This window comes from Prionailurus bengalensis, chromosome C1 (genome assembly GCF_016509475.1).
Source record: "Prionailurus bengalensis isolate Pbe53 chromosome C1, Fcat_Pben_1.1_paternal_pri, whole genome shotgun sequence".
NCBI classification, from domain to species: Eukaryota; Metazoa; Chordata; class Mammalia; order Carnivora; family Felidae; genus Prionailurus; species Prionailurus bengalensis.
Window position 1 is genome coordinate 55,886,768 of NC_057345.1, and position 24,725 is coordinate 55,911,492.

Genomic DNA, 24,725 nt, shown 5'->3' on the forward strand with positions numbered 1-24,725 from the left:
AGTCACTTGCCAGATATGATGTTCTAATCTTTGATTTACTCAGAGTTGTTACGGGTTTTTTTTCCTGGCTTGACCTTCTTTTTATTTCATAAGCAACTGGCTTTCTTTCAGGAGCATTTATCATAAAGAAGCAACATTTTTAAACTAACTTGAGAATAAAGAGAAATAAGGAAGCAATATTTTTATTCCTTCATGAGAGCTGTTAGGTCCAGAAAGAATGTAACCTGAGATGTGGGTGCCAGAGAGCTGCCTGCAAGATTGATTTTTACCTGGAAAACTTTAGATGTTGGTCCTTTCTCTTGACCTTAGAAAATCTTCAGTATTGCTTTTCTGAAAGTTATGACTTTTAATGCTAGTTAATTTTTATTATGTAAATACAACTTGCACATAGTAAAAGCACCTAAATAGTTCAGAAAGATACAAAAATGTAAATTATCCCTTCCTCCATACTTAGGCTGTTAGCAGTTCTTTACATGCTCTTCCAGAAAAAAACAAAACAAAACAGAAAAATTAATGCATATATTTAGGGTAATCATCTGCATTCTGATCTACACTTTGCTTTTACCTCTCAATAATACAGGCTGGACCTCTTTCTGCATCAGTCCATATGGATTTGCCTCATTCTTTTTGAACAGCACTATAGAATTCCATTATAAGGCCTCACAATCTGTCAATTAATCCACCACTGATGAACAGCACATATCTTTGAACAGAACCACTTTGGGCCCGTCAGGGTCAGTTATTTCTGAAATGCACCCCAGAACATGACGAATTGATTGACCGCTTCCTGGGCCATTTGGACATCCCCCACTTTGCATTTTAGCAGAATTGAAACCAAGATGTCTGTTTACAATCAACATGGTCAGTTGGTTCTTAGAGCTGCTCTTGTACATGTTGAAGAAACTACGTATCTTATTTTACCACAAATCTGATGAATCTGAAGTTTATATAAGGGCATTTTAAAATAAATTAAAAGGAGAGGAGGTGCATTGACAGCCTGGAGCCTGATTTGGATTCTCTCTCTCTGCCCTACCCCCACTTGCACTCGTGCTCTCTCTCTCTCTCAAAATAAATAAAAATTTAAAAAAAAATTTTTTTAAGGAGAGGAGGTGCAGATTCAAAGTCTATTTCACACCAGTTTTCCTTTTATTCAGTAAGCATTCATTGATGAATTAGACCTGTCTGTCTTCAGAGAGCTCAATCTACCAAGGGAGGTGGAAAAGCACACAGAGTGATGTAACCATTGTAATCAAGGACTGACAACTACCTATTGTATTTGGCAACTAGAAATCATTGGCAAAGCCACAGGTGCAGTCTCCAGAGAGTGGTAGAGGGCAGTAGGTTGAGGAGGAGGGAGAAAGACACCAGAGAGAGAGGCATTACAAACCGAAGAGGAGGATGGCGAGCCAACGAGGAAGGGGGCCCTGTCCTATGTGTCTGGGAGCTGTCCACTGGGCAGCAGCACTGTGGCCACACGCAGAATGCAGTTGGAGCACTCTGCCCTGCCTGAGCAGAGGAGAGGGCTACACCTGGGGTGGAGCATCCGCATTTTAGTGCCTCTCTCAGGTGGTTCCGGTTCACAGCCACTCCTCTGGAAATGTGTTGATGCTGCCATGTGCACCAATAGCACATTTCTCTACTGGCACACATGTTGGGTTTTGTTACTACTTGGCTGTTTTTGTCAACAGACTCTGAGCATCATGAAGGCAGAGGCCAGGGCAATTTGCTCACCATTGTCTCCGCGTACCAGGCATACAGGAGTGAATACTGCCCTACTCTTTGTTACACCAATGTAGATTGTTAGGTAATAACTAGTTTCCAGTAACAATGTGGCTGTTTTGTCTGGTACCACTTGACTTTCTTACCTGCAGCCTTTCAAATGATTGGCAACTATCCCATCTTCCTAAACTGGTGCCGCCTCATTTAACCACCCTGAGCCTCAAGTTTCAGCCCCCCACGGATTGAATGCCCACCTTTATCTCTGCTGGTGATCACAGCCCAGACCAGGCAGCAGAACTGGAATTTCCTGCATGACTTCTTTCTCCCATTTCTCAACTAGGTCTGTTTTGCTAGCCAAACTGAGAGAGCCATCACCCTCCTCACTGCTCCCTCCATAGAGTTTCTGTTTTTATTCTCCAAGTATACATATGTGTGTGTGTGTTTGTGTATAAACTTTTTTGGCCCAGCAAACCGTTCAAGACCCTTCCCTTCTGTTCTGAGGTCTCATTTCACTCTGAGTTAAGGGTGCCTTCACATGGTCGGATGGTTGACTCTGATGCTCACTGATGCTTTGCTGCAGCAAGATGAGAGAAGGTCTCTCCAAAATTAATTTTTTAATCCTCTGCCATAGGAATAAAGACAGAGTTTTTTTTTAGTTTAATCACATAGTTTAAGTCTGTGCGAATTCATCAGGTTAGAGTAGGCTTGGAAATTTTCCACATGGTACTTTTTCTCAACAGGATGTTGAATATAGGGGTACCTAGGTGGTTCAGTGAAGTGTCTGACTTCCACTCAGGTCATGATCTCACAGTTTGTGGGTTTGAGCCCCACATCGGGCTCTCTGCTGATAGCTCAGAGCCTGGAGCCTGCTTCGAATTCTGTTCTCCCTCTCTTTGCCCCCCCCCCCACCTCGCATGCTGTCTCTCAATAAATAAACATTTAAAAAATTAAATTTAAAAAAAGGATGTTGAATATAGAAATTGCTCTGATAGTCACAGCTGTTAAGTGATGTGCTTAGGCCCCTTTGGATGGATATTACAGGACTCCTTGCTGGTCACCCATAGTAATCAGGGGTGGGGGGAGTATAAGGGCTCTCTCTGTTTTCTCCACTAGCTGGTGAACTCTTTGAGGCAGATTCTGTGCCTTTGTATACTTGGTGACTTATCCAGAGCAAAAGCTCAATAAATATTTGTGACTGTGGAAATAAATTTAGCAAACAGGAGCATTGTCTGACCTGCCCTGGGGTTTTTGAGCTGGTAACTGAAGTTGAGGCTCAAAAGTGCTGGGTTCAAGTTTCCACTTTGATCACCCACACAGGTGCATGTCAGCTGAGGGAGCCAGCAGGTTACTCCTGCCAAAGTTCTGCCCTTGATCTTCTAGTCCTCCTGCCTCGCAGCCCTGGCTTTTGAGAAGTCAGTCCAAACCTTACACCCAGCAGATCACTGGAAAAGAAGATTGCCTATGTACTACAGGAGGGGAAAAACATCAGCGTGTTGCTCAAAAAACCCAAAATCTTCCCTGCTGAGACTCTGCAGGGGTGTTGAGAGTGTAAGGGACTGATAACCTAGTTAAACTGCCAAATAAATCCAATGTACGTGCCACTGATCTCAATTTTAGATTTTATGTCAGATTGAAGCAGATCATCATGTTAAACTCATTAAGACCAGTATCTAGAACCTACCCCAAAAAAGCAGAAAATCAAAATTAATGTTAAATGTCTATTTCATTAATTGCCTAACTTAGCTTTCTTAAAAATTCCACTGGAAACAATTGGTGTATTTAATTTCCTCCCCAAGAGTTCTCAAATATATCTAATAAATGTTGGAAACAGTATAGTCATAGGAAATAAAAGGAATTACTACAGCTGAGTAATTTCAAAAGCAGAATGATGAAAGTTCTTTCAAAAGATTTTGCCACAGAAAATTATTTTGGTATGTTGTAGAGTGAGACCTCCGTAAATGACAGTGTCTAGGGCCTAGTAAAATATTAAGTACTAATGAATTAGTAGTTTCAAAAAATTAGTTTTAAAACAGCAATGTGCTTTTCTCTTTCAAATTAAAACATTAACAACAACAAAAGTAAGTAAAAGCCCACATACAAATAGTTCCTGTAACATGTGCCTTTCTTCTTTTATTTTTATCCTCCCTTCAGAAATTCCCTATAGGGTATCCCCAAATTCACATTCAATAGACAGCCTGCAGCCCGGAGTAACATATGTCCTGTGGATAACAGCTCTGACAGCTGCTGGTGAAAGCCCCCCAGGAAACAAGAGGGAATTTCATCTGCAAGGTAGGAAACAACTTTAAAGATGGCACAGCCACCCTGGATTCCTACCTAGGTGTATACTCCCACTGTGTTTGGCGTGGAGATTATCAGATTTTCTTTAATTCATTAATTACTTTCTTGCTGTTCCATCTTTGCACTTGCTGTTTCCTTTAGCCGGACTGCCCTACCACTGCTTAGAGAAAGTATCTACTTATTTTTCAAAACTCAGCCAAAGTGTTCCTCCTCCAGGAAGCCTTCCCAAGTGCACCTCCATAATTCCTCCATAATGCACTACATTTGACCCCTCTTCAAAACACTGAATCCAATAGGCAGGAACTGGTATCTCTTTATCTTCAAGGTCTGGTTCGGTGCCGAGGACATAGTACTTGTTCACTAAATATCTGTTCAGTGACCAATGAGAATAATCTCAACAATAACAATGGCAGCTATTGCCTATCAGGTAGTTACTATGCACCAGTCGTTGTGTTCAGTGCTTTGCACACTGTATTGGTTTGCTGGGGCTCTTGTAACAAAGTGCCACAAACTGTGTGGCTTTAACAACAGAAGTTTATTTTCTCACAGTTCTGGAAGCTGGAAGTCTTGAGTTCAAGGTATCAGCGGGCTTGTTTTCTTCTGAGGACTATGAGAGAATCAGTTCCCTGCTTCTCCTCTCGTCTGGTGGCAATCTTTGGTGTTCTTTGGCTTATAGATTTCTGCTTTCATCTTCACATGGAGTTTTCCTTGTGTGTGTCTCTTTGTTCAAATTTCCTCATTTTTAAGGACACTGATCATGGTGGATTAGGGCTACTTACACCAGTTTGACCTCATCTTAACTAATTACATCTGCAATGATCCTGTTTCATAATATGGTCACTTTCTGAGGTCCTGGAGGTTAGGACTTCAGTGTATGGATTTTTGGGGTAAAAGGACACATTTCACCCTTCATGACACGTACTTTTACTCATTGACTCCTGACCTCAGCCACGCAAGGTGCCTGCTTTACACTGTTGTACCTGGTCACATAGTATCAGGCACTCAATTCAAAATGAATAAAGGAACAAGGGATTAGGATGCCTTTTTACAAGGTTCAGAATGTACAGAAAGATTACCCAAAGTCATGGAAGTGTCAAGTGGCAGAACTACAAATCAAACTCAGATTTAGTTACTTGAGTTAAATTTGAGTGACCTAGCGAACATGGGCTTCTCTCCACTGGCTAAATTGTGCTGTTCTCTCTGGCAGCACGTGCCTGCATCTTGCTCCAAGCATGAAACAAGCTGTTCTTGCTTTGCAACATGGAGTATCAGGTTGATCATTTAGGACTTTGTTGTTCTATGCCCGGTACTTCTCCACTGGGAAAGTTGACAAACCCTCTTCTCATCTTCTCATCACTCTAGCACGAAAGTTAACTTGTGAGCAATTAATCAGTTAACAACTCAGCATCTTTCTACCTGTGGTACTCCATACTTGCCCCATCTGCCCAGGAAGGAAAACAGATGCTAAAGAAATGTCAGATTGTGCTGATTGCGTGGGGTGGTAACAAAACTGCCTGCATCAACACCCCATTCAGTCCTGGTGACACTCCTGCTAGTCCCTCCCTGCTCACACTCCTCCTGAACCTGTCCTGCACTCTACCAGAAGAATCTTTCTGCAAGATACCTTGCTCCATGTTGACATCCCACCTCCATCACAGCCCATCAGTGGTTCCCCAGGGACCTTCAAGCTAGAATTCAAACTGCTTCGTCACCAAGCCCCGCATGATCTGCTCCTATTCACTCATCTAGCTTCGTCCTCTACTGCACGCTCATCTTTCATACTTGAAAGCGTGACCAGACTACCTGGAGTTGCCTGAAGGTTCCATGCCTTTGTATAGTTCTGTCTAGTCTGCTTCCCTAACTTGACTGCTTTGCTGGCTCCACCCTCCAAACCTGAACTTTTGACATCATGCCTTTTGGGACAACATCCTGGGCTGCCCTTGGGATTATTTCCCATGCTGTTCCCTGCTACACTGCCTTGTACATGCCTTTTGTAAAAATGCATATCCCGTGGCATCATGATTTATTTACATGTTTACGCATCTATCTCCTGGACTAGATTAATGATTTAAGACAACAGAGCCCATGTCCTCCTCATCTTTGTATCCCAGCACCTAAAAGGGCCTGATACATGGTTAATAATAATGAATGAATAATAATTATAATAATAAAGAATATACTACTAATAATAAATGGATGAATTAATGAAGAATCCCAACACATAGCAAAATACATCTTCATAGCAAGGAATCCAAACAATTTCAAAGACCCTAGTTAGAAGGCTTATCCAGTGGTTTGTTAAAATCAGTAATACCATTTCTCAAGGGCTTCCTATGTTCAGATGCATTGCCATGTGCTTTATATACACCATCTCTAATCTTCACAACAACCTGCAGGGCAGATGTCATCATTCACCTTTTGTAGATCAGGAATCTGAAGTCCATTGATCACATATCAGTCAGTGGAAAGTCAGGATTAGAATTCAGGGCTCCCAGTTCACAGCCAGTGCTTGGAACACCACACTCCCTTTCTTTCTGCCCCTGTTAGAGGAAGGAGCCCCTTCCTTAGAACCATAAAACTGGATCCCTTAGGGCCCTTCTCCCTAGCTGAAAGAACAAAAACAAGCTAGATGGGCTAGCTGAGCCCATCTAGCTAGCCAGTAGCTGTGGGTAGGTGCCAGAGGGTTCATGCAAGTGAGTATTTTAAGATGTTCATTGAAGATAACTTAGTCACAGGGTTTGCTAACTTTTCAGGTAAAGCCAATTGGAGTGTGTTTGTGGCACCAAGCATTTGCGTTGCTGTCGTCATAGTGGGCATTTTCTCAACGCGTTACTTCCGGCAAAAGTGAGTTGGTTACATTTTCCAATTTCAGCAATGTGATTTTTTTTAAAATGACAATAGCTGTTGCCACTATGCGTCAAAGAAACGGACGTTCTCATACATTGCTGGTAGCAGACTAAATTTATTCAACTTTCTTGGACAACAGTATTATGTTAAAAAAATTTTTTAAAGTTTTAAAATAGACCTATGACCTATCAATTCCTAACTGGAAATTTAGTCTAAGTATATGCAGATATTTAATGGCAAATACGTTCACTGAAGTATTGTTCATTGAAGGAAAATATGAAATAACCTAAATGTCCAGTGATATGGGGTTGTTTTACATCACAATATATCTCATGCTGTATAGCATATTATATCCATTAAAGACAGAAAATGATATATTTGCAATATTACATTTTAAAAAGGTTGCAAAGCAGTATGTACTTTAAAAAGTACATGTACACATGCATACCTATATGTAAGACAGAGACCATTTAGCATTAAATTTGGTTCTATATGCCAAATAATAGGACTTAAACTAGCTAGCCCTGGACTTTCTCGCCCAGGCTAAGGAAGTAAATTCAGGTTAAGGGCTGGTGTGGTAGCTCTATAGTCACCAGGCATCTAGGCTCCTTTGATCTTTTTGTGCCATTATCCGGACTTGGCTTCCACAAGCTCACTTCATGGTCCAATGACTGCAGGAACTATAGCCATCATGCCTGCATTCTACAACTATAGGGAGAAAGAAGCAAGGTACCCATATTTCCCTTTTCAGGAGCTTTTACATGAAGAAGTCAGACATGATACTTCTGATTACACATTGGCCAGAACTGGAGCAAGGGAGATTTAAAATTGCGGTCCTACAGCTGGGCTTGTTGTCATCCCAGTAAATCAGGGTCCTTTTTCTAAGGAAGAGGATGAGGGAGTATTGGGTAGTGATTAACGCTCTCTACCCCAAGGATATGCACCAAAATATTAATGAATGGTAGTTTACCAGGATATAGAATAATGGGATTTTAGTTCTATTTATTTTCTACAATTTCTTTAGGCATTATTTTGTAAAGAGAATTTTTTAGAGTTATTCGATAAAGAGTTTTCTTCAAATGCTGTGTAAAGTAAGAGAAGAGGTCAAAATGAAACTAGCTCAAAGTCATTCTACTAGCCATTGAACTTATCTGAAAGGCTTTACATTTATTGAAGCTCTCATATGTGATAGATACTTCAAAGCAGAGCTCTCTTTAGGTAGACTTTGAAAAAGTTGAATTCAAATAGAATCAAGTAGGATCACATTCATCCTCTTCAGGGAAATATTACCAGTTAGGGTGAAAGCTTTTTTTGTTAAAAGAAAACAAACACCCCCAGATATATGGCTTTAAAAATAGTTTATTTCTCTCCCACATAATAGTCCTGAAGTAAGTCATCCAGGTTGTTTGGCAGCCATGCTCCACAGTCATTAGGGACCCCGTTGTCTTCTGCTTTAGTGGCTCGGCATCCCTTGGACATTGTCCTCATCTGCATGATCTGTACTGGGTCACAGGTACCTCTGCTCACAGTTGTTCGGAGAGAAACCAGTCACACAGACACATCACTTGCTTCAAAGGGCTAAACATCCTGAAAGCTTTCCATTCTTATTAAACATCAAAGCTTATTAAAGCCAATTCTTCAAAAATGTTTCATATTTGCTTTGAATTTTTAAAAAATAATCAAAACATTTAACTCACATGCATTTATTAGAAACATTTTTAGGACTTTTTTCCTTTCATGTCATAAAAGTAATATAAACACATTTTAAGGTATTTTTAAAAAACCAGAGAGGATAAAGGAAAAAAGAAGACCCATAGTTCTTCTGATCATCAAGTACAACTACTGTTAACAGTTTGGATATTTCCATATGGTATTTTTTTCCTAGGCATTTTTTTTTTTTTAACATTGTTATTGTTCCTGTTTTGTTCTTTGTTGTGGTGGTTTTTGTTTTTGTTTTCCTTTTAGCATAATACTTTACCCGTTATTACAAACCTTAAAAAAATTTTTTTAGATTTACATCCAAGTTAGTTAGCATATAACAAACTCTTTATAAACATTTTAAACTAAATAGTAAGTTCTCCACAGGTGGGAACCATGTCTTCTTGTTTGTTTTTTCATCCCCAGGATATGGCATGTGCTCAACATAATTAGGGGTTCAGTCGGTGCTTGTTGAATGAATGCATGGCTGGACAGTGACAGCTAAACATTTGTTGAGTAAAAGTTCCATAATTTATTTAGCAAACTCCAAATGGTTGCATCATGACTATCATCTATCTATCTGAACTTCAGAGAAAACTAGTCTAGCCTTGGATGATGCATCATCTTTCTCCTTCAGTGTTTTTTTATTTTATTCATTTGCACACTCCTACCATGAAATCACCGCACTAAGAACCGATGCTTCCATGCCACTGTGTATGTGCATGCTTAACCAGATGTCATTGTTTTCTTTATCTATAGGGTATTTGTTCTCCTTTCAGCCCTCAGACCTCAGTGGTGTAGTAAAGAAATTCCAGACCCAGCCAATAGTACTTGGGCCAAGAAATACCCTACTGTGGAGGTAAGGTTATAATGCCTTAGTGGTGAATTGATAGAATTCCAGTGATCTAAGTTTCCCATTAGTTATCAGGAGACCTAGGTGCTTATTAGTCCCTATGGATAAGCTGAAGCCCCTAGTGCTAGGTTACCAACTGAGTCAACACTCCCATACACAGGAATTTTCTGAAGCTTATGCCCAAAAGACTAAAAGACCCATAGCTTTTCATTCCTCTCTATGCCATAGGTTCCCTCCTCACCTCCTCACCTCCATTCTTCAAAAGACATAAAAAAGCAAGTATTTTTGCCATTTGCTGAGCACTAGCCTGACTCATCCAAATTTAAGAGAACTGAAGCTTTACTGTGACATTTCCTGTCCTGAGCATTGAACAGATAAATAGAGCTCAGACTATTTTGGCATTGGCAGGAAGCCAGTCATTCCATTGTGCAAGGAGAAGGTTTCAAAGGAGAGGTTGCTCTGCTGGCAGATGGGAGAATGGAGAGTAAAGGATGGGAAGGGCATTGCCGCACAGCCCGAGGTGGTGAGAACAGCCCGAGGTGGTGAGAACAGCTCACGGGGGGCAAGCTGGTCATCTTGGGTGAGGGGTCTGGGAGTTGGAGGCATCTGGACATGGAGCAACACTGTGCATTTAAGGGGAGCCAATGGGACAAAGGCAGGATGCCAGTATTCTTCCCGTTGCCCAGGACCTTGTAGCCCCACACTCTATTTCTCACACCTGCTAGACATTCTCCTCCAGGATTCTTCTCCTCAGTTATGCAGTGCATTCTCTCATCCACACCCTTCCTCAGGCCAGAAGGTAGTGGTACCAGCCACTGCTCGGAGAAAGAGCAGGTTTCAGCCGTGTCTGTCTCCGTGGGAATTGAGGTCACTGCAATTAGTGCCTTTAAAATAAAGTTTGGGTGCAGACCCACCTCGCCACTCACCATGTGGATGGCCCTTGGGCAACCTGCCTGATGATCTGAGCCCAAGTTTCATCCTCTGTAAAACAGGAATTGATAGTATCTCCCATGTATACTGTTTGTGAGGATTGAGTAAGATGCCATGTAAAGCACATGCATCATACAAGGCAAACATCCTTCACTTTATTTCCGGAAAGACTCACACTTGACATCTCCTTTCACTATTGAGGGATTTTGTCTCTGTTAAGTTACATTAACAAGAACAATAATAATAATAGTAGCTTTTAAATATGTGCACATATGATTATTTATTTTATATATATTATATACAGGATACATAATTATATATAATATAGTATATAACTATATTATTAAATAATATACTCAGGGGCACCTGGGTGGCTCAGTCAGTTAAGTAACTGACTCTTGATTTCAGCTCAGGTCATGACTCGAATTCATGAGATCGAGCCCCGTATCAGGCTCACACCGGGCATGGAGCCTCCCTGAGATTCTCTCTCTCCCTCTGCCCTTCCCCCACTTGCACACATGCACTCTGTCTCTCAAAAAAATAATATATTCATGTTTATGTATACAGGCACATGCCAGATTTATTGCAGATTTGGTTTCAAACCACAATAAAGCAAATACTGCAATAAAGGTAAATGACTTTTTGGGTTTCCTAGTAAAGTTATGTTTTTACTATACTGTAGTCTATTAAGTGTGCAATGCGCGGTCTAAAAACATAACGTATATACCTTAATTTAAAAACACTTTATTACTAAAAAATGCTAATCCTCATCTGAGCTTTCAGCAAGTCATAATCACTCAACACAAATCACCAAAACAAATAATGAAGAAGTTTGAAATGTTGCAAGAATTACCAAAATATGACAGAAACACGAAGTGAGCAAATGCTGTTGGAAATATTATGCCAGTAGACTTTTTTGAAGCAGGATTGCCACAAACCTTCATTTTGTAACAAAACAAAACAAAACAAAACACAGTATCTGCAAAGTGCAATAAAGCCAAGCACAATGAGTTATATCTATAATATATATATATATATATAATATAATATATATATATATATATAATATAATATATATATAACTTTTATATGCCAGGCACTTAAAAAAACCTTTCTCAAGCATTAAAATCTAATCCATACAACAGCTTTATGAGGCTGTACTATTGTTATGCCCATTTTTCAGATGAGAAAACTGAGGCACTGAGGACTAAGTAACTTGCCTAACGCTAGTCAGCTAAAATGGTGGATCCTGGATTCACATGCAAGTAGAATGTGCCATCTGCCTTTGTATTATAGGCTCTAAAAGATCTTTAAGCATAGGGTGAGCGGAGTATTTCTAGTAGTCAACACCTCTGAGCTGAACAGACTAACTGAAGAGGTATTCACACACTGGGCCCTCACTTGGTGGCAATCTTGCAATGATCTACGGTCATGCACTCAATAAGGATACCAATGCTAGTGTCAGAGGGGATTCAAGTACCAGGAGCTGAGTCAGCTGAGCTTTAAGATCCCTGTCTTCCAATGCTGACATTCCACAGTCCCAAGTCCTAAGAGCCTGAAATAGCACAGTGGGAAGCAGCTCTGGGTCAGTCCCGGACACCTGGCTCCCAAACTTGTAGCTTTGGCGTCATGGTCTCTGTTTGCCTGTTTGAGCATGAGGGGCTACAGAGGCAGACAAGGCCTATGAAGGGCCCATAAAAACCTAGAAGAAATGCTGAGAAAGACATACAAAGGGTTAGAGACAGTAACAAGGAAAAAGATGAAAGAAATTGCCATACATAGGCCTGAAGTTCATTGTAGCATTATAAATAGAAGCCAAAAAATTGGGCATAATGGAACCTGCCACCAGGGGAGCAGGTTAAACATGTGGGTACATCCATAAAACAGGATATTATGCAACTACTGAAAAAAAAAAAATGAGATCTATAATGTGTCTAAAAGTCCCTAAGACACCTAAAGGTAAAAAAAAAAAAATTTGTAACAGCTGTCTGAAGTGGGTTTCATTTGTATAAAGAGAGAAATTTTATATACACTCAACTCCAGCAATGTATAGGATATTTCTGGGAAGCCTACGTAGGAAACTGATAATGTTGGTTGGCTTTGGGTAGTGACTTGGAGATAAGAGGGCCACTTAATTTGCATTACAGAGTCTCTCTTTCATTACAAAAAGATGTGCATATATATGTCTTTTGCAAAACAAAAAAACAAAAAAAACCCCAGTAAATTAGAAAATAAAATTTAGCTTAAACATGGCATCTGTGGTGATGGCCTTGAGGCAGCCTCAGAACCCCATGTCACTTGACCCTTGAAGTGGGCAGACTGCTTCTAAAGATCCTTCTCTCCCGTTAGAGGCTGAGGCAGACATCAGAAGCACAACAGTCTTTCACCTCCAACAAAATTCTCAGGCCTTAGATCCCTATACTACTTCTTAAGATGTGGCTAAAAAACAGGTCTTTAAGCTCTGGAGGGAAAGGCCAAATCATAAAGGCGACCACTAGGATGTTCTCCATTTTGAGCCTGTAGAAGCTAAACAATGCCCTTGAGATACCTGAGGACTTGCCCTAGGACATGTTACCCAGAGAGCCTGCTTGGTACACACTCTGAGGAGCAGGCTCTACCAATATGGCCAAAGCCTTCAAGAAGGCAGAGCAAATGCCCCACTTATGGAAAAAAATAAGCCATTTCTGTACCCCGTATAGTCCCTCCCACATCTGGGGTAACCATGCTTTGGCAGCCAAAGCAGAGAAAATGGCAGCTGTGCTTCCCAGAGCTGACGGCCATCTTTCAAGCCAGACTGTTGTGTCAGGGCCAGTTTGAGTAACCATCAGAAAAGAACACTTCCCCCCACGCCCACCCCCCAAAAAACCCCACACACGCACTTACCCTCTAGCTTGTCAGTGTCCTTTGTGGAAGTCTGTCCCGAGACCGCACCATCATTCACTTTTGGATGCTTGTCATGCTCAAGGAAAGGAAGGGGACATCAGAAGCAAGTCCAGACCAAAAACCACTCTTGCACAACTTGGCATTTGACAGATGAGGGAACAAAAAGCCAGAGAGGTTGATGGAGATTTCTCAGGCTATTGAATATCAGAGTTGGGAGTAGTCCTCAGGGTTTTCCCTGTCATCCTACTCTTCCCTTCAGGCATGAAAGATCTCTATTCGCAGATGGCTTACGGACATGTAAAAAACAAAACAAAACAAAAATTGACCGTATAAAACATCATGTACAAAGAAGGCCTTCATGAAAGAGGAAGGCATCAAGCAGAAAAAGGTGCAGAAAACAGGAGGGTGGGAGGCTAGCAGTGGAAGCCCAAGTGTGTTGGTGGCTTAGTAATGTGCTTAGTAAGACCAGGACGGTGTGCCTGAAAGTTTTTGAATGGAAATATGGGGAGGTAGAGGAAGGTGCAGGAACCTGACTGCCAAACTACAGGCTGGGAAGCTTCACTATGTAAGTCTGAGCTGTTAAAGGCTTTGGAACTCTGCTTTAAAAAGATCAAGCAGTGTGAAAGATAGTTTTGAGGGGGTAGGTAGAGCCCAATGAAGCCCAGAAAGAGAAATGTTAACAAGAGTGGTTGGACCTGGAGGACTCAGGAATCTATAGTAAGTTTGGAAAGGAAAGAGACTGGACATTGAAGAACTGGTAACTGAAGTGATGCTGACCAAGATAAGAGTAGAAAAAAATAGCTATAGGGGAAAAAAAGATGAAAATTTTTTCCAAAAGTTACTCCAGAGGGTTTTTCTTAAGAGCAGAACTGAGGAGATTATTACCCTGAACCATTTAGTTGTATCAAAGCTCAAACTCATTAGCATCCCTTAAAATTCTCTTCATCATGTGACCTTGTATTTCCAAAGCTTCTGTTTACCTGTCAAAAGAGAGAACTAGCATGTTCCAGAATAGACCAGTCCTCCTTGCCCATCACTTTCCTACCTGGAAAGTCTCTCTCTCAAGATTCAGCTCTAGTGTGACTTTTAAAGTCCTCCCTGCCTCCTCCCCCAGACGGAGGCAAGCTCAGCCTTCCCTTTGCACCCACCATGCTCCCTATCCTAAGAAATAGCTAGTGCAGTTGGACTCCTCAGAAGTAGTCTGGTTGAAGGTTAAGTTTGGTAGGTAACCACTCATTGGCAGGGGGTTGAGAAGTCCATGGCTCCTGTCTGCTCCCTGACGATGTTAACTGTTTCACTCCTGCCACAAAGTCAAGGTCCCATGATGTCCCACCTAGAACCAATCAGGCGATGCAGGCTGCAAGGCCTTTCAGAACCCTGAAGTCAGTTGTCAAAGGATACTTCTGTAACAGAGCTGTATTATTAGCCTGTTCCTCCCCTTTCTCAGGAGAAGATGCAGCTACCCTTGGACAGGCTCCTGACAGACTGGCCCACTCCTGAAGAACCTGAGCCTCTGGTCATCAGTGAAGTCCTGCCAGATCAAGTGACCCCAGTCTTCAGACATCCTCATCACCCCAACTGGCCAGACAAGGGACAAGAAATCCAAGGTCACTATACCTCTGAGGAAGACACAGGATATAGTGCCTCAAGCCTATCACCTCCCAAAGCTCTCATAGCAGAGACAGGACTAGTAGATCTGTACAAGATGTTGGGGAGCAGGAGCCCTGACTCAAAGCCGGGACACCTAGCTGGCCCTGTGACAGTACTCCCAGTGGACTACCTTCCCACCCATGAGGGATACTTACCCTCCAACATAGAGTATCTTCCTTCACATGAAGCTCCTATAACTGATCCTCTGGAAGAACTAAAGCCTCAGCACATCTCTCTTTCCATTTTCCCCTCAAGTTCTCTTCACCCACTCACCTTTTCCTGTGATAAGCAGCTAACTCTGGATCGGTTAAAGATGGGGTGCAGCTCCCTCATGCTGTGAGTGGTGAAGCTTGGAAAGTCCATGTGCTCCCAGCCCCCAATGTGTCTCTCATCCCCAGCCCACAGTGCTCCAGTGGTCATCACCTCTGGGGTGCTGCTATCAGGTCTGTTTCCAAATAGAGGGCAAACAAAAAGCCCAGGGTTTGTCTTGGGAACTGAGAATTGGCTGTAACCCAGATGCCTGTCTTGCCTTCTCCAGAGCCTTAGGACTACAGTTAACCCTTGAACAATGTGAGAGTTAGGGGCACAGGCTTAAATCTGCATAACTTGTGACTCCTCAGAAAGTTAACCATTGTTTGCTTTTTGACCACTCTTACTGGTAACATAAACACTTATTTTGTAGATGTATTTTATATACTGTATTCTTGAAGCTAGAGAAAAAAAATGTTAAGAAAATCGTAAGGAAAAAGATTTATAGTACCGTATTTATTGAAAAAAATCCACCTAAGTAGACCCACACAGTTCAAACTTGTGTTATCCAAGATTCAATGGTACACCGTGTGTACCTAGAGACTCCAATCTGGGTTCCCACAACTTTCTTTGCCAGGTTGGCCAGTAAAGGGAAATGATAGAATGGAAACCAAGGCTCTTACTAGCAAGGGCTAAGAATCCAAGCTTTATAAAGCTGCTACTCCATACCAAGTCATACACCTAGATCAGAAGCATCCAATAGGCCTAAGGCAGAAATGTTCTCTACATTTCTTTACTGTTCGCTGCAGTTTATATGAACCACATTGGCTATTGACCACTTTGGAATGTCTAGTATGACTGAGAAGTGAATTGATTGTAATTAGTCACATATAGGAGGGCACAGGTCTAAATTACGGATCCACCAGTAAGAATTACAATGAGTCTTCAAAACAGATCAACCCAGTTTTACAGAGGAGGATGTAAAGATCATGGTGAACATCAGTATTACCAGGGCTCCCAAATGGTCATGACTGTTCTTATTTGTGAAAGCCTGTACAAATACACCTTTTTGCTAGTTTTCCTATTGTTTTATTTTGTCTTCACTCTCTTTCAGTGAATCAAGAACAACTTACTGGTGGAAAGTTCCTGTAAACCCGCAATATGACCTTGGGCAAACAGCTTCCCCTCTCTGAAATCCAATGTTTTGGAAAGGAGTGGGCCAAAGGCTTTCTTTCACCTTGTTTCCTCTTCTTTCTGCTGTAGCAGCTGTTGCCTTCAGGATCAGGGCTATCTCGGGGTCTAACGGTTGCACTTATGTCAACCCTTTCTCCCCAAGGCATCCTGCTTTTCCTTCCTCAGGAAGACAGAACTGATGCTGAACTGAGCCTAGGAGGTAATTCTTTTTCCCAGCATGAACTTGAAACATGATACATGTTGTATTCACTTAAAGCTGTGGCCACTGGCTTGTCACCTTCCCCACCCCATCACTGCTTCTATCCCTTCACTGTAAGCCCTTCTGCTAAGCTGGTAAGGGAAGTAAGTCTTTTCAAAATGCTAATAGTACCCTTTCCAAAGTAACAGGATGAAAAGTCCAAGAAACCTTCTTAAATCCCTGTCAAGCCCAGGGCCTACACCCCAGCCTGATCCCAAACCAAACACTGGCACTGAGACAGCTTTGGTTTACCAAATGTCCCTCAGAGCTCTAGGAACTCAAGTGATGAACATTTGCTCTGCTTGTTCATGTTTAATTCTTTATGCTTCCTGCCATTCTGGATTTAATACAGTTCTTTCAGGCTTTCTTTGAAAAGCTTAGCAAGTTCCTTCCTTACATCCCTATTCTACTCTATTTAGGTGCTGCTCAGCACCGCCACACATGGTTTCTTGAATCTCAGCAGCTTCAGCGTTTGTCTATACCCAAGATGCGGTGCCCCTTGTTTGTTTACAGTGTGTCATAACAGACAAAGCCACCTCCTCAGAAGCAGGCTAACCTGTCACCTCTTGACAATGGGAGCCAGCTTCTCTTGTTGCAATACCTGCTTTACCTAGCTGATTTTTCTTTTGCTGGCCTGATACCCATCTTAGTCATTCTTCCTCTCCCCACTCGGACCCAACACCCAACTCCCAGTCTCCCTATTACCCCTCTAGACCCTTTCCCTTTCCCAAGTGATACTGCAGTTATTTGTGTTCCTAGAAAGTAAAAATAAAGAATTTACTGGACTGTAAATAACTTGAAGGCAGGAACGATCTGCTTCCCTCACACCATACCTGGTTCACAGTAGGCTATCAGTAAAATTAAGGAGCCATCACCTACCACTGTTTTCACCTTGTTCCTTCTGTTCCAGAAGCCAATCTAGCTGTGCCTGCTTCCTTTTGTTGGGACACTTAAGTTTGTATTTGTTCTTCATTCCCAACATTCTACCCTAGTGTTCACTGACAGCATTGCTATATAATACATGTAGCAGTGGTTCTTAAAGACCTATTTGAGCATGCCTTTGGCTGCTCACTCTGCCAGATAAAATATCCTCTTTCCATGAATGAGAGGATGGGTAACCCTGTTCTGCCCTTGCCAAGTAGTTTTTGATTACAATCCCCTCATCCTGCAGATGCAGTCAAAATATCAAATTGGGCTGCCTCCTTTAACCAGGACTAGGTGGAACTCATGAATATTCATACATATTCATACACCCAACTTTCATTACACAGGAAAATTAGCTATGATTCTAATCCTCACGCCTTCCATACATCCCAAAGCCAATACGGAAATCTCTGCTCTACTGAAACACATCAAACTCCTTAATTCTGAGACCTAAATACTACAAATAGAGTCCAAGTTTACTCTTAATGGATTCATGGGAATCTCCACCACTAATTCTTGTGCAGAGATTATCTTACATTGCCCCTTGAAAGGGCCCTCTTTCCCAGAAGCTAGAGATTCTACTTCCTGGGTCTCTGTCTTCCTTTTAGGCAATAAGAAAGTCAAACTAGTGTTATCTAGTTCTTTCCCTTTACTGACTTTTCCCTTCTGTCCTAATTTCTCAGCTTCCATTAATAGCCCACAGCTGCAACTCACCAATGCCCTGAGGCCAGTGAAAAACATGCCAGCTAGGCACATTCTATTCTTGTCAATCCCCTATGTTCGATTCTTGGTTTTTCTCCATTAGGCTGTCTTTTTCCTTCATGATACACTTGTGATCTGTTCCAATATCTCAGCTCAAGTCCTCCAAAGGAGCCCAGTTTTTCTCTTCCTAACCTGCAGGACTCCTGGACATTCAGAGTATCCACCCTATGAAAGGCTGATAGGTGAACTCTCAAGTAAATCACTTCCCTAGAATTAAGAGATCAGAAAGGTTTCTTCCTTTCCACTAATAAAAGATAAGCAATTCAATCAATTGCCTGTCAATGGAAAGAAGTCAGATCTTTACATCGCAGCCTATACTAAAGCTCCAATAAACTAAAACTTTGCAAAACACACACACCAAGTTAGATAAAAATAGTTGCAATATATGCCCCCAAATAACTAAATTAGGTGCTCTTACAGATCAATATGAAAAAAGCCAACACTTTAAAGTAAAATGGACTGAGTAGAGCCAACTCACAACACATGTAACTGCCTGGTAAGCATAAAACAATCACCTATAATCAAAGGAATGAAAAATAATGCCATTTTTCATGTATCAAATTAGAATAAACTGGTGCGCACAACCAGGAATGTTAGTTGGCTTTCTGGAAGCAGCTGGACAATAATATTCAATAAAATTTGAGTAAACCAACTCCATACCTAGCAATGCAGACTAAAGAACAGTATAAACATCAAATAGGATAAAGGACTGATCACACCATACATTAAAATGGAGAGGGGGCCTAAATGCCCTTCAGTAGGTACCTGGTTAAACCATAATCTATACAACAGTTTTATGGAATCTAAGATTCCACTAGTTTTAGGACACACCATTACTTTATGCTCTGAGTAGGAAAAAGTGCTAAACTCTAATATGCCATCAATTTCCATGATGGATGTTCCCCCTGCCCCCACCATTTTAACATGCCTGAAACTGGAATGGATCTTTGAACTGATGAAAAGCATACTATACATGCTTTTTACAAGCATAATATTGGACATGGAAAGGTCAGTTTCAAAAGGCTGAATTGAATGATCTCACTTTTATAAATCAATGCAAAACAAACAAACAAACCCTGGAAGAATATACACCAAGATGCTGTAGTGGCTATCTCTAGCCATAGGTTTTTAAATTACATTCTTTTCACCAAAAACTCATTACTCTTGTAATAGGATAAAGTCAATAAAATATGAAGTTATTACCAATTTCCTTCCGAAGACTTGAAACAGTGGATCTAGAGACAGACCCTATTGAGCACTTTAAGCCCATGCTGCTTTCATCCTCCACCGTGTTTGGCACTTTCACTGACCATTAGTACTCCTGTCAGAGGGCACAGCAGAAAAGTAAAAAAGGCAAAGTAGATGACATGCTTGGTAAGGGTGGGGGTTTGAAATTTTAGGGTAATAACTTAAAGCAGTGGATCTTGGAAATACAAAGTTTTTATCATAAGTCAATTTTTCCCAAATCCCCATTCTAACAGGAATAATGACCAGTATCATCAGTCCTTCGTACATGCAGTTTTGAAGGGTGTAATTAATGCAGTGCTCACCCTGACTGGTTAAGGTATAATACCCACTAACTCAGGTGGGGAAACATACAAATTAAGTAACTTCTAAGTCATATAACTAGTACCTGATACTGGAGAGTCTTGTTTCAGAGAATAACCTTTATAATTCTTTCCTATGCAAAAGACTGCTCTACAAATTTATGTCAACTGGGGTTTTGACTATAGTTGACTATACTATAATTCCATAAAAATCTTTGATGCTATTTTTACTAGGTAACAAAAAACTGGCATTTCCATACTTTTAAAGTTCTACATCGTTATTTTTCTTGAGAAATCTACATAAAACCTCGGTAAATCTTAAATGACCAGAAAATATCTGGCACTCCTGAACTTGCTAATTTATCTCTCCAGCTAATCTAAGTCCTATAAGACACAGGCAGGCCACAGAAAGGAAGTAACTAACACTCCCAGTCAACTCCATTATTTAAAGGAAATTGATAAATGGAGTATTTAAAGCTACATATAAAAACATTATGCCTTTTCAATAGAAAAATAACCAGAGCAATATTGTCTTTAATTAAAATAGCAATTACTCTACTTAACTTACCTATTGATTTTTTTCCAAGTAAAAGGCTCTCTTAGGGCTGCATTTGACTTAATATTTTTGCTTATGTGAATTGTTGAAACATTAATGTCCTTCCTCCATTCTGTAGTAACTGACTCATTTTGCGAGGGGTCATTTATTTCAGCAGCAAAACCATTCTTAAGTTGGTTCTGCTGAGATTTCAATCACATCTCTGAGACACACAAACGTATTTATGTGCTGTCATAGTTTACCTTTAAGTCAATTCATGCCTTTTTTAATTTCCACAAGTTTAAAGAATTCTTCCTTACGAGATCCTGGCCTTATGTAGGTAAAAGAATGTTATGTATCTTGTCAATTTTAGATATCTTACTACCTACCTAGAGGTTACTAGGACCCCAAGGGAATACTACAGTAACTATTAGGGAGTTTCTCAGAGAAGAAACTGTTCTCAAAGCCCTGAATTGTCACTGAAAAGGCCCTAACACCCCACAGCAGGATACTTTTACTAGTTCAAAAAACTGAAAATATTCCTTATAAACCGGGTGAAAACCAGTAACATAAGACATTTGTTCTTTATGAAAGAAAATCTCAATTCAGCAGCTAAAATGGCAATTATATACATCTTCCAACATTAGCAGACGATATGCCTATGTTGAGCTGAGGGCACATTTCTTGTGCCATCTAAAACCAAGGAGCCTGGAGACACACATCCCTACCTCTCCCCAACCAAAAAAACCTCTCTCAAGGTGAAAATAGAGGGTCGTAAGATTTCATTTAGAAACAGAAATCTTACTTTATTCCACCACATAGAGAATAAAAGATCATTTGTCCCTCTGTAGAAAATACTTTTCTTAAGTTTCTTCTCCTCATACTTGTATTACAACTTTGACTAGATTCCTTTGCATTCCTATACATTCCCTTTAGTTTACCCCTCCTGGTCTATGGCAGGGTAGATTTTCAGAGCAGCTGCAAAGACAATTTTTAGAAAACACCCACTTTGACCTGCTTGCAATAGACTAAAATAACTTGCAAGGATAATTAAGTCAGTAAGCCATTTCTCCAGCTATAGATGCAATCTTAAATCAATTCAAATTTTTCCTCAAAAAATCTGTAGCTATTTTAAAAATCTAATAACTCTAAGGAGCAAGACTGATGATCCTGAAAATAAGAGGAACGTCCATACCCTCCTGTAACTGGAGGATGCTTGTTAAATTTCAATTCTTTAATCAACAATACATTGGCAATTTTCTCTTAATAAATTTTGTTCGTTTTCTCCTGAAGAGGAAATCTTCTCAGATGAGTTCACTTAGCATTATTCAGCATCCAAAGCCCTTTTCTTCTTCTGTCAACATGACTTCCAGAGCTCTACCAAGACTCAAAAAGTGTGTTGGGGTTTGGGGGCGTCAGTCTAATTATTAAAAACATCGATTTACCAGATTTTATTAACACAGTGACTAAATGCCACTCAATCTTCAAGGGATACATTAACAAAATATACCTGCTATGGATGCTGACTTCCTTCCCGGTGACCAGGAAAACTTACATCTTAAAAGTAGCTTTATCCAATCCAGTCTTCTCATGCATCCTTCAGAAGCTCTTTAGACTTTAACACTTAAATGAAACCTTGGTAACTATGTACATGAATCAAGTTGAAACAAAATTATCTGTAGTTTTTGGAAAAGTTCTTCCTCTACTGGAAAAAAAAAAAAAGTGTGGAAGCTTCACTGGAAATTCAGAATTTCCAGGGAAAAGACAAACCATCTATCTATCTATAAACAGAACGGTAACTGTGACAAAGCAACATTTTGCTATGGATTACTACACCCTAGGTGTGAGACAAGGAATTCATTAAGTTCCCAAAACAAAGTTTCTGACATTATTCATCAGCTAATAAAAAATTTTAGTCCAATGTAACAAAACCAGGCAAACAAGAACCACATTCAGCTGGACCACTTCATACAACTCTTCATGCTAGGTAGATGGAAACCAGTGCCATTTCTTCAAACTAAGAGAGCTCTTTAAGTCCTAAAATCTTTAAGAGAAATGATCAGCTACAACTGTAACTGAGGGTAATATAGTATAATCAGTACCATCCATTTTCCCTACTCAGTTCACCAAATATCAAAATCCTGAATATTAACTAGCCCTTTGCTCTCCACATTTCCATACCAGTAACACTGAATACAGCCGTTTAAGAAATAAAACCGTATCAAGATCAGTTCAGAGCTTCTCTCTCAACACCTGGTATGTTATCCAAACAGGTTTTAAAACACCTGTTATTAATTAGAATTGTCAGGTATAACCAGGTAGGTCTTCCAAGCACAAAACTTAGCATACATAAGCACACTAGGAACTGCCACACCCAGCCAGAGAGCAAAAGGGACAAAGTTACTGATTTAAAACACTGTAAGTACCTACATAATTAACATATCAAACAAAAACATAATTAGGTAAATTATTTCCTAACTTGCATGAGTCATTTTTCATCTTTTCTTTCCTTCCATTCAGAAGTAAACAATTGACTCCTAGTTATTTATAAGGTAATCAATGGCACAAAATCGAAATTCTGCCCAAATGAATATTCTAAGCTCTGAGACATGCAGTCCTCAAGAATCCAGTAATTGATACCCCAGCTCAACCTATGAAGTTAATTAAAACAGACTTTTGTTTCCTCACCTATATAAAATGTTCACAACTCTCAGCTCACTGAAAAATCACTACACATCAGAAAGAGCTTAGCATTGACAAAAACTGCCGAAACATGAAACATTAAACTATAATCATGGCATTAAGCATAATCTTATAGCGAATTTACTTTCCTAAACAACTTTCAGGAGAATATATTTGAGTTACAAGCTACATAATCTTTTTTGAACAACAAGACCATCTTTACTTAAACAGGCTACCAGATACCTTGCCCTTATTCTGATTGTAGAAGTTAAGAGGTAACTTGCTTTAAAATACCTCTAACTTCACAACTTCCAGTGGGGTAGGATTTAATTTGTACCTAGAACTCTCACATGTTGACCTGGGAGTGATAGCTTAGATCAGGGGTCAGCAAAGATTTTCCATGAAGGGACATATGTTTCAAGCTTTGTGGGCTACATCTTCATATAGGATTAGTTTTTAACCCTTAAAAAATGTAGAAGTCATTCTTTGCTCAACTGTACAAAAGCAGGCCACAGGCTGAAGTCTGTGAACTCCTAGCTTAGATACAGAACTTAAACACTCATTTCCAATGTTAACTATCTCCCTGAAGCCAAAATCTTGATAGTAATAACGTATCTTTATATCATAACCATTTTATGAAATTAAACTTCTCATCCTTTAGTTACAATTTTTCTCTATATTCTTTGATCTAGTGAAATCCTCTCAGCCTGAAACAGGCTTACTTCAATCACTCCTCCTACGACCTTCATATTTACCTAACTTAAAAATCACATAGGATTTAAGTTGAGGACATGTCCAAGGTAAACCTAGGCTGAGCAAAAAGGAACTGGACCCAGATTTCTAAAATCTGCCACTTAATAAACATCTTAATGATAAACTTTGACAGTTTTGTAAATCATGTTAATGAATTATTTCACTAATTTCAAGGTCTGAAACTTTGGTAAGAGATCATTTTACAAGTTGTTATTACTCTGTAAAGCATACTAGTAATCACATTTTGGGCCTTCTCCGGCTAATTTGGAAATGGGACTTATGTTTAGACTTGCTAAACACAGGTTAATTTCAGAATTAGAAAAATATGGGTTATAATCTACTTTTTAAGTATTAATTTACTTTCTTTAGAAAGTAGAATTTACGTGTATTGGAAAGCCCTAGAATTTGCTATACCAGTTCCTTCAAAGTTGGGACAGCTATCCATTAATATATCTGATATAATCTTACCTTAAAATCACAATCATTCAGGTTCCAGGAGCTTCACACTTGTTTTAACCTTTTAATATTTTTGGTTCCTTCCACGTAATGCTAGTGCTCTTAAAGATGTGTTTTAAATATCCAATACACAATATTTAGATTTTGTATGAAACTTCCTAATGGCACAATAAAATTTTCCTATTTCAGTGCAATGATCTCTAGCAATTGGAAAAATAATACAATTAGAATGAGTACTTCATAGTCTCCCTTCAAACCTATACCAAGAAATAAGCCCCAAATATATTTACAACCCTAGAGATGTGTCCTGCTTCCATGTTTAAAATAAAACTAAGTAACTGAATGTGTAGTACCTACTACATTTTAAAATCTTTCCTAATTCCACACAGGTCTCAAAAGACTATTAAACTAAAAAATAAACTAAATCCCAATTATGTGAATGCAAGCTGAAAATGTCTTAGTAATAAATATCAACTCTGGCATTATTCTCATGTAAAAGCACCAAGA

The 24,725-nt window shown here is 40.0% G+C and overlaps 1 protein-coding gene and 1 long non-coding RNA gene across 2 annotated transcripts in view; one reads left to right on the forward strand and one right to left on the reverse strand.

Annotated features, from left to right (window-relative positions):
- IL12RB2 (interleukin 12 receptor subunit beta 2) overlaps positions 1 to 15,529 on the forward strand; it is a 77,744-nt gene extending 62,215 nt beyond the window's left edge. Inside the window, exons 13-16 of the mRNA XM_043575221.1 lie at positions 3,871 to 4,008; positions 6,771 to 6,861; positions 9,322 to 9,421; positions 14,676 to 15,529. Coding sequence (XP_043431156.1) covers positions 3,871 to 4,008; positions 6,771 to 6,861; positions 9,322 to 9,421; positions 14,676 to 15,218 — 872 coding nt within the window. The 3' untranslated portion in view covers positions 15,219 to 15,529. The remainder of the gene's footprint in view (positions 1 to 3,870; positions 4,009 to 6,770; positions 6,862 to 9,321; positions 9,422 to 14,675) is intronic.
- On the reverse strand, positions 11,385 to 14,681 carry LOC122480619. The gene is made up of 3 exons (XR_006296601.1): positions 14,377 to 14,681; positions 13,229 to 14,333; positions 11,385 to 12,059 (listed from the first exon to the last, which is right to left on the reverse strand). It is a non-coding gene; the product is annotated as an uncharacterized LOC122480619 (long non-coding RNA).
- Positions 15,530 to 24,725: the final 9,196 nt, after the last annotated feature.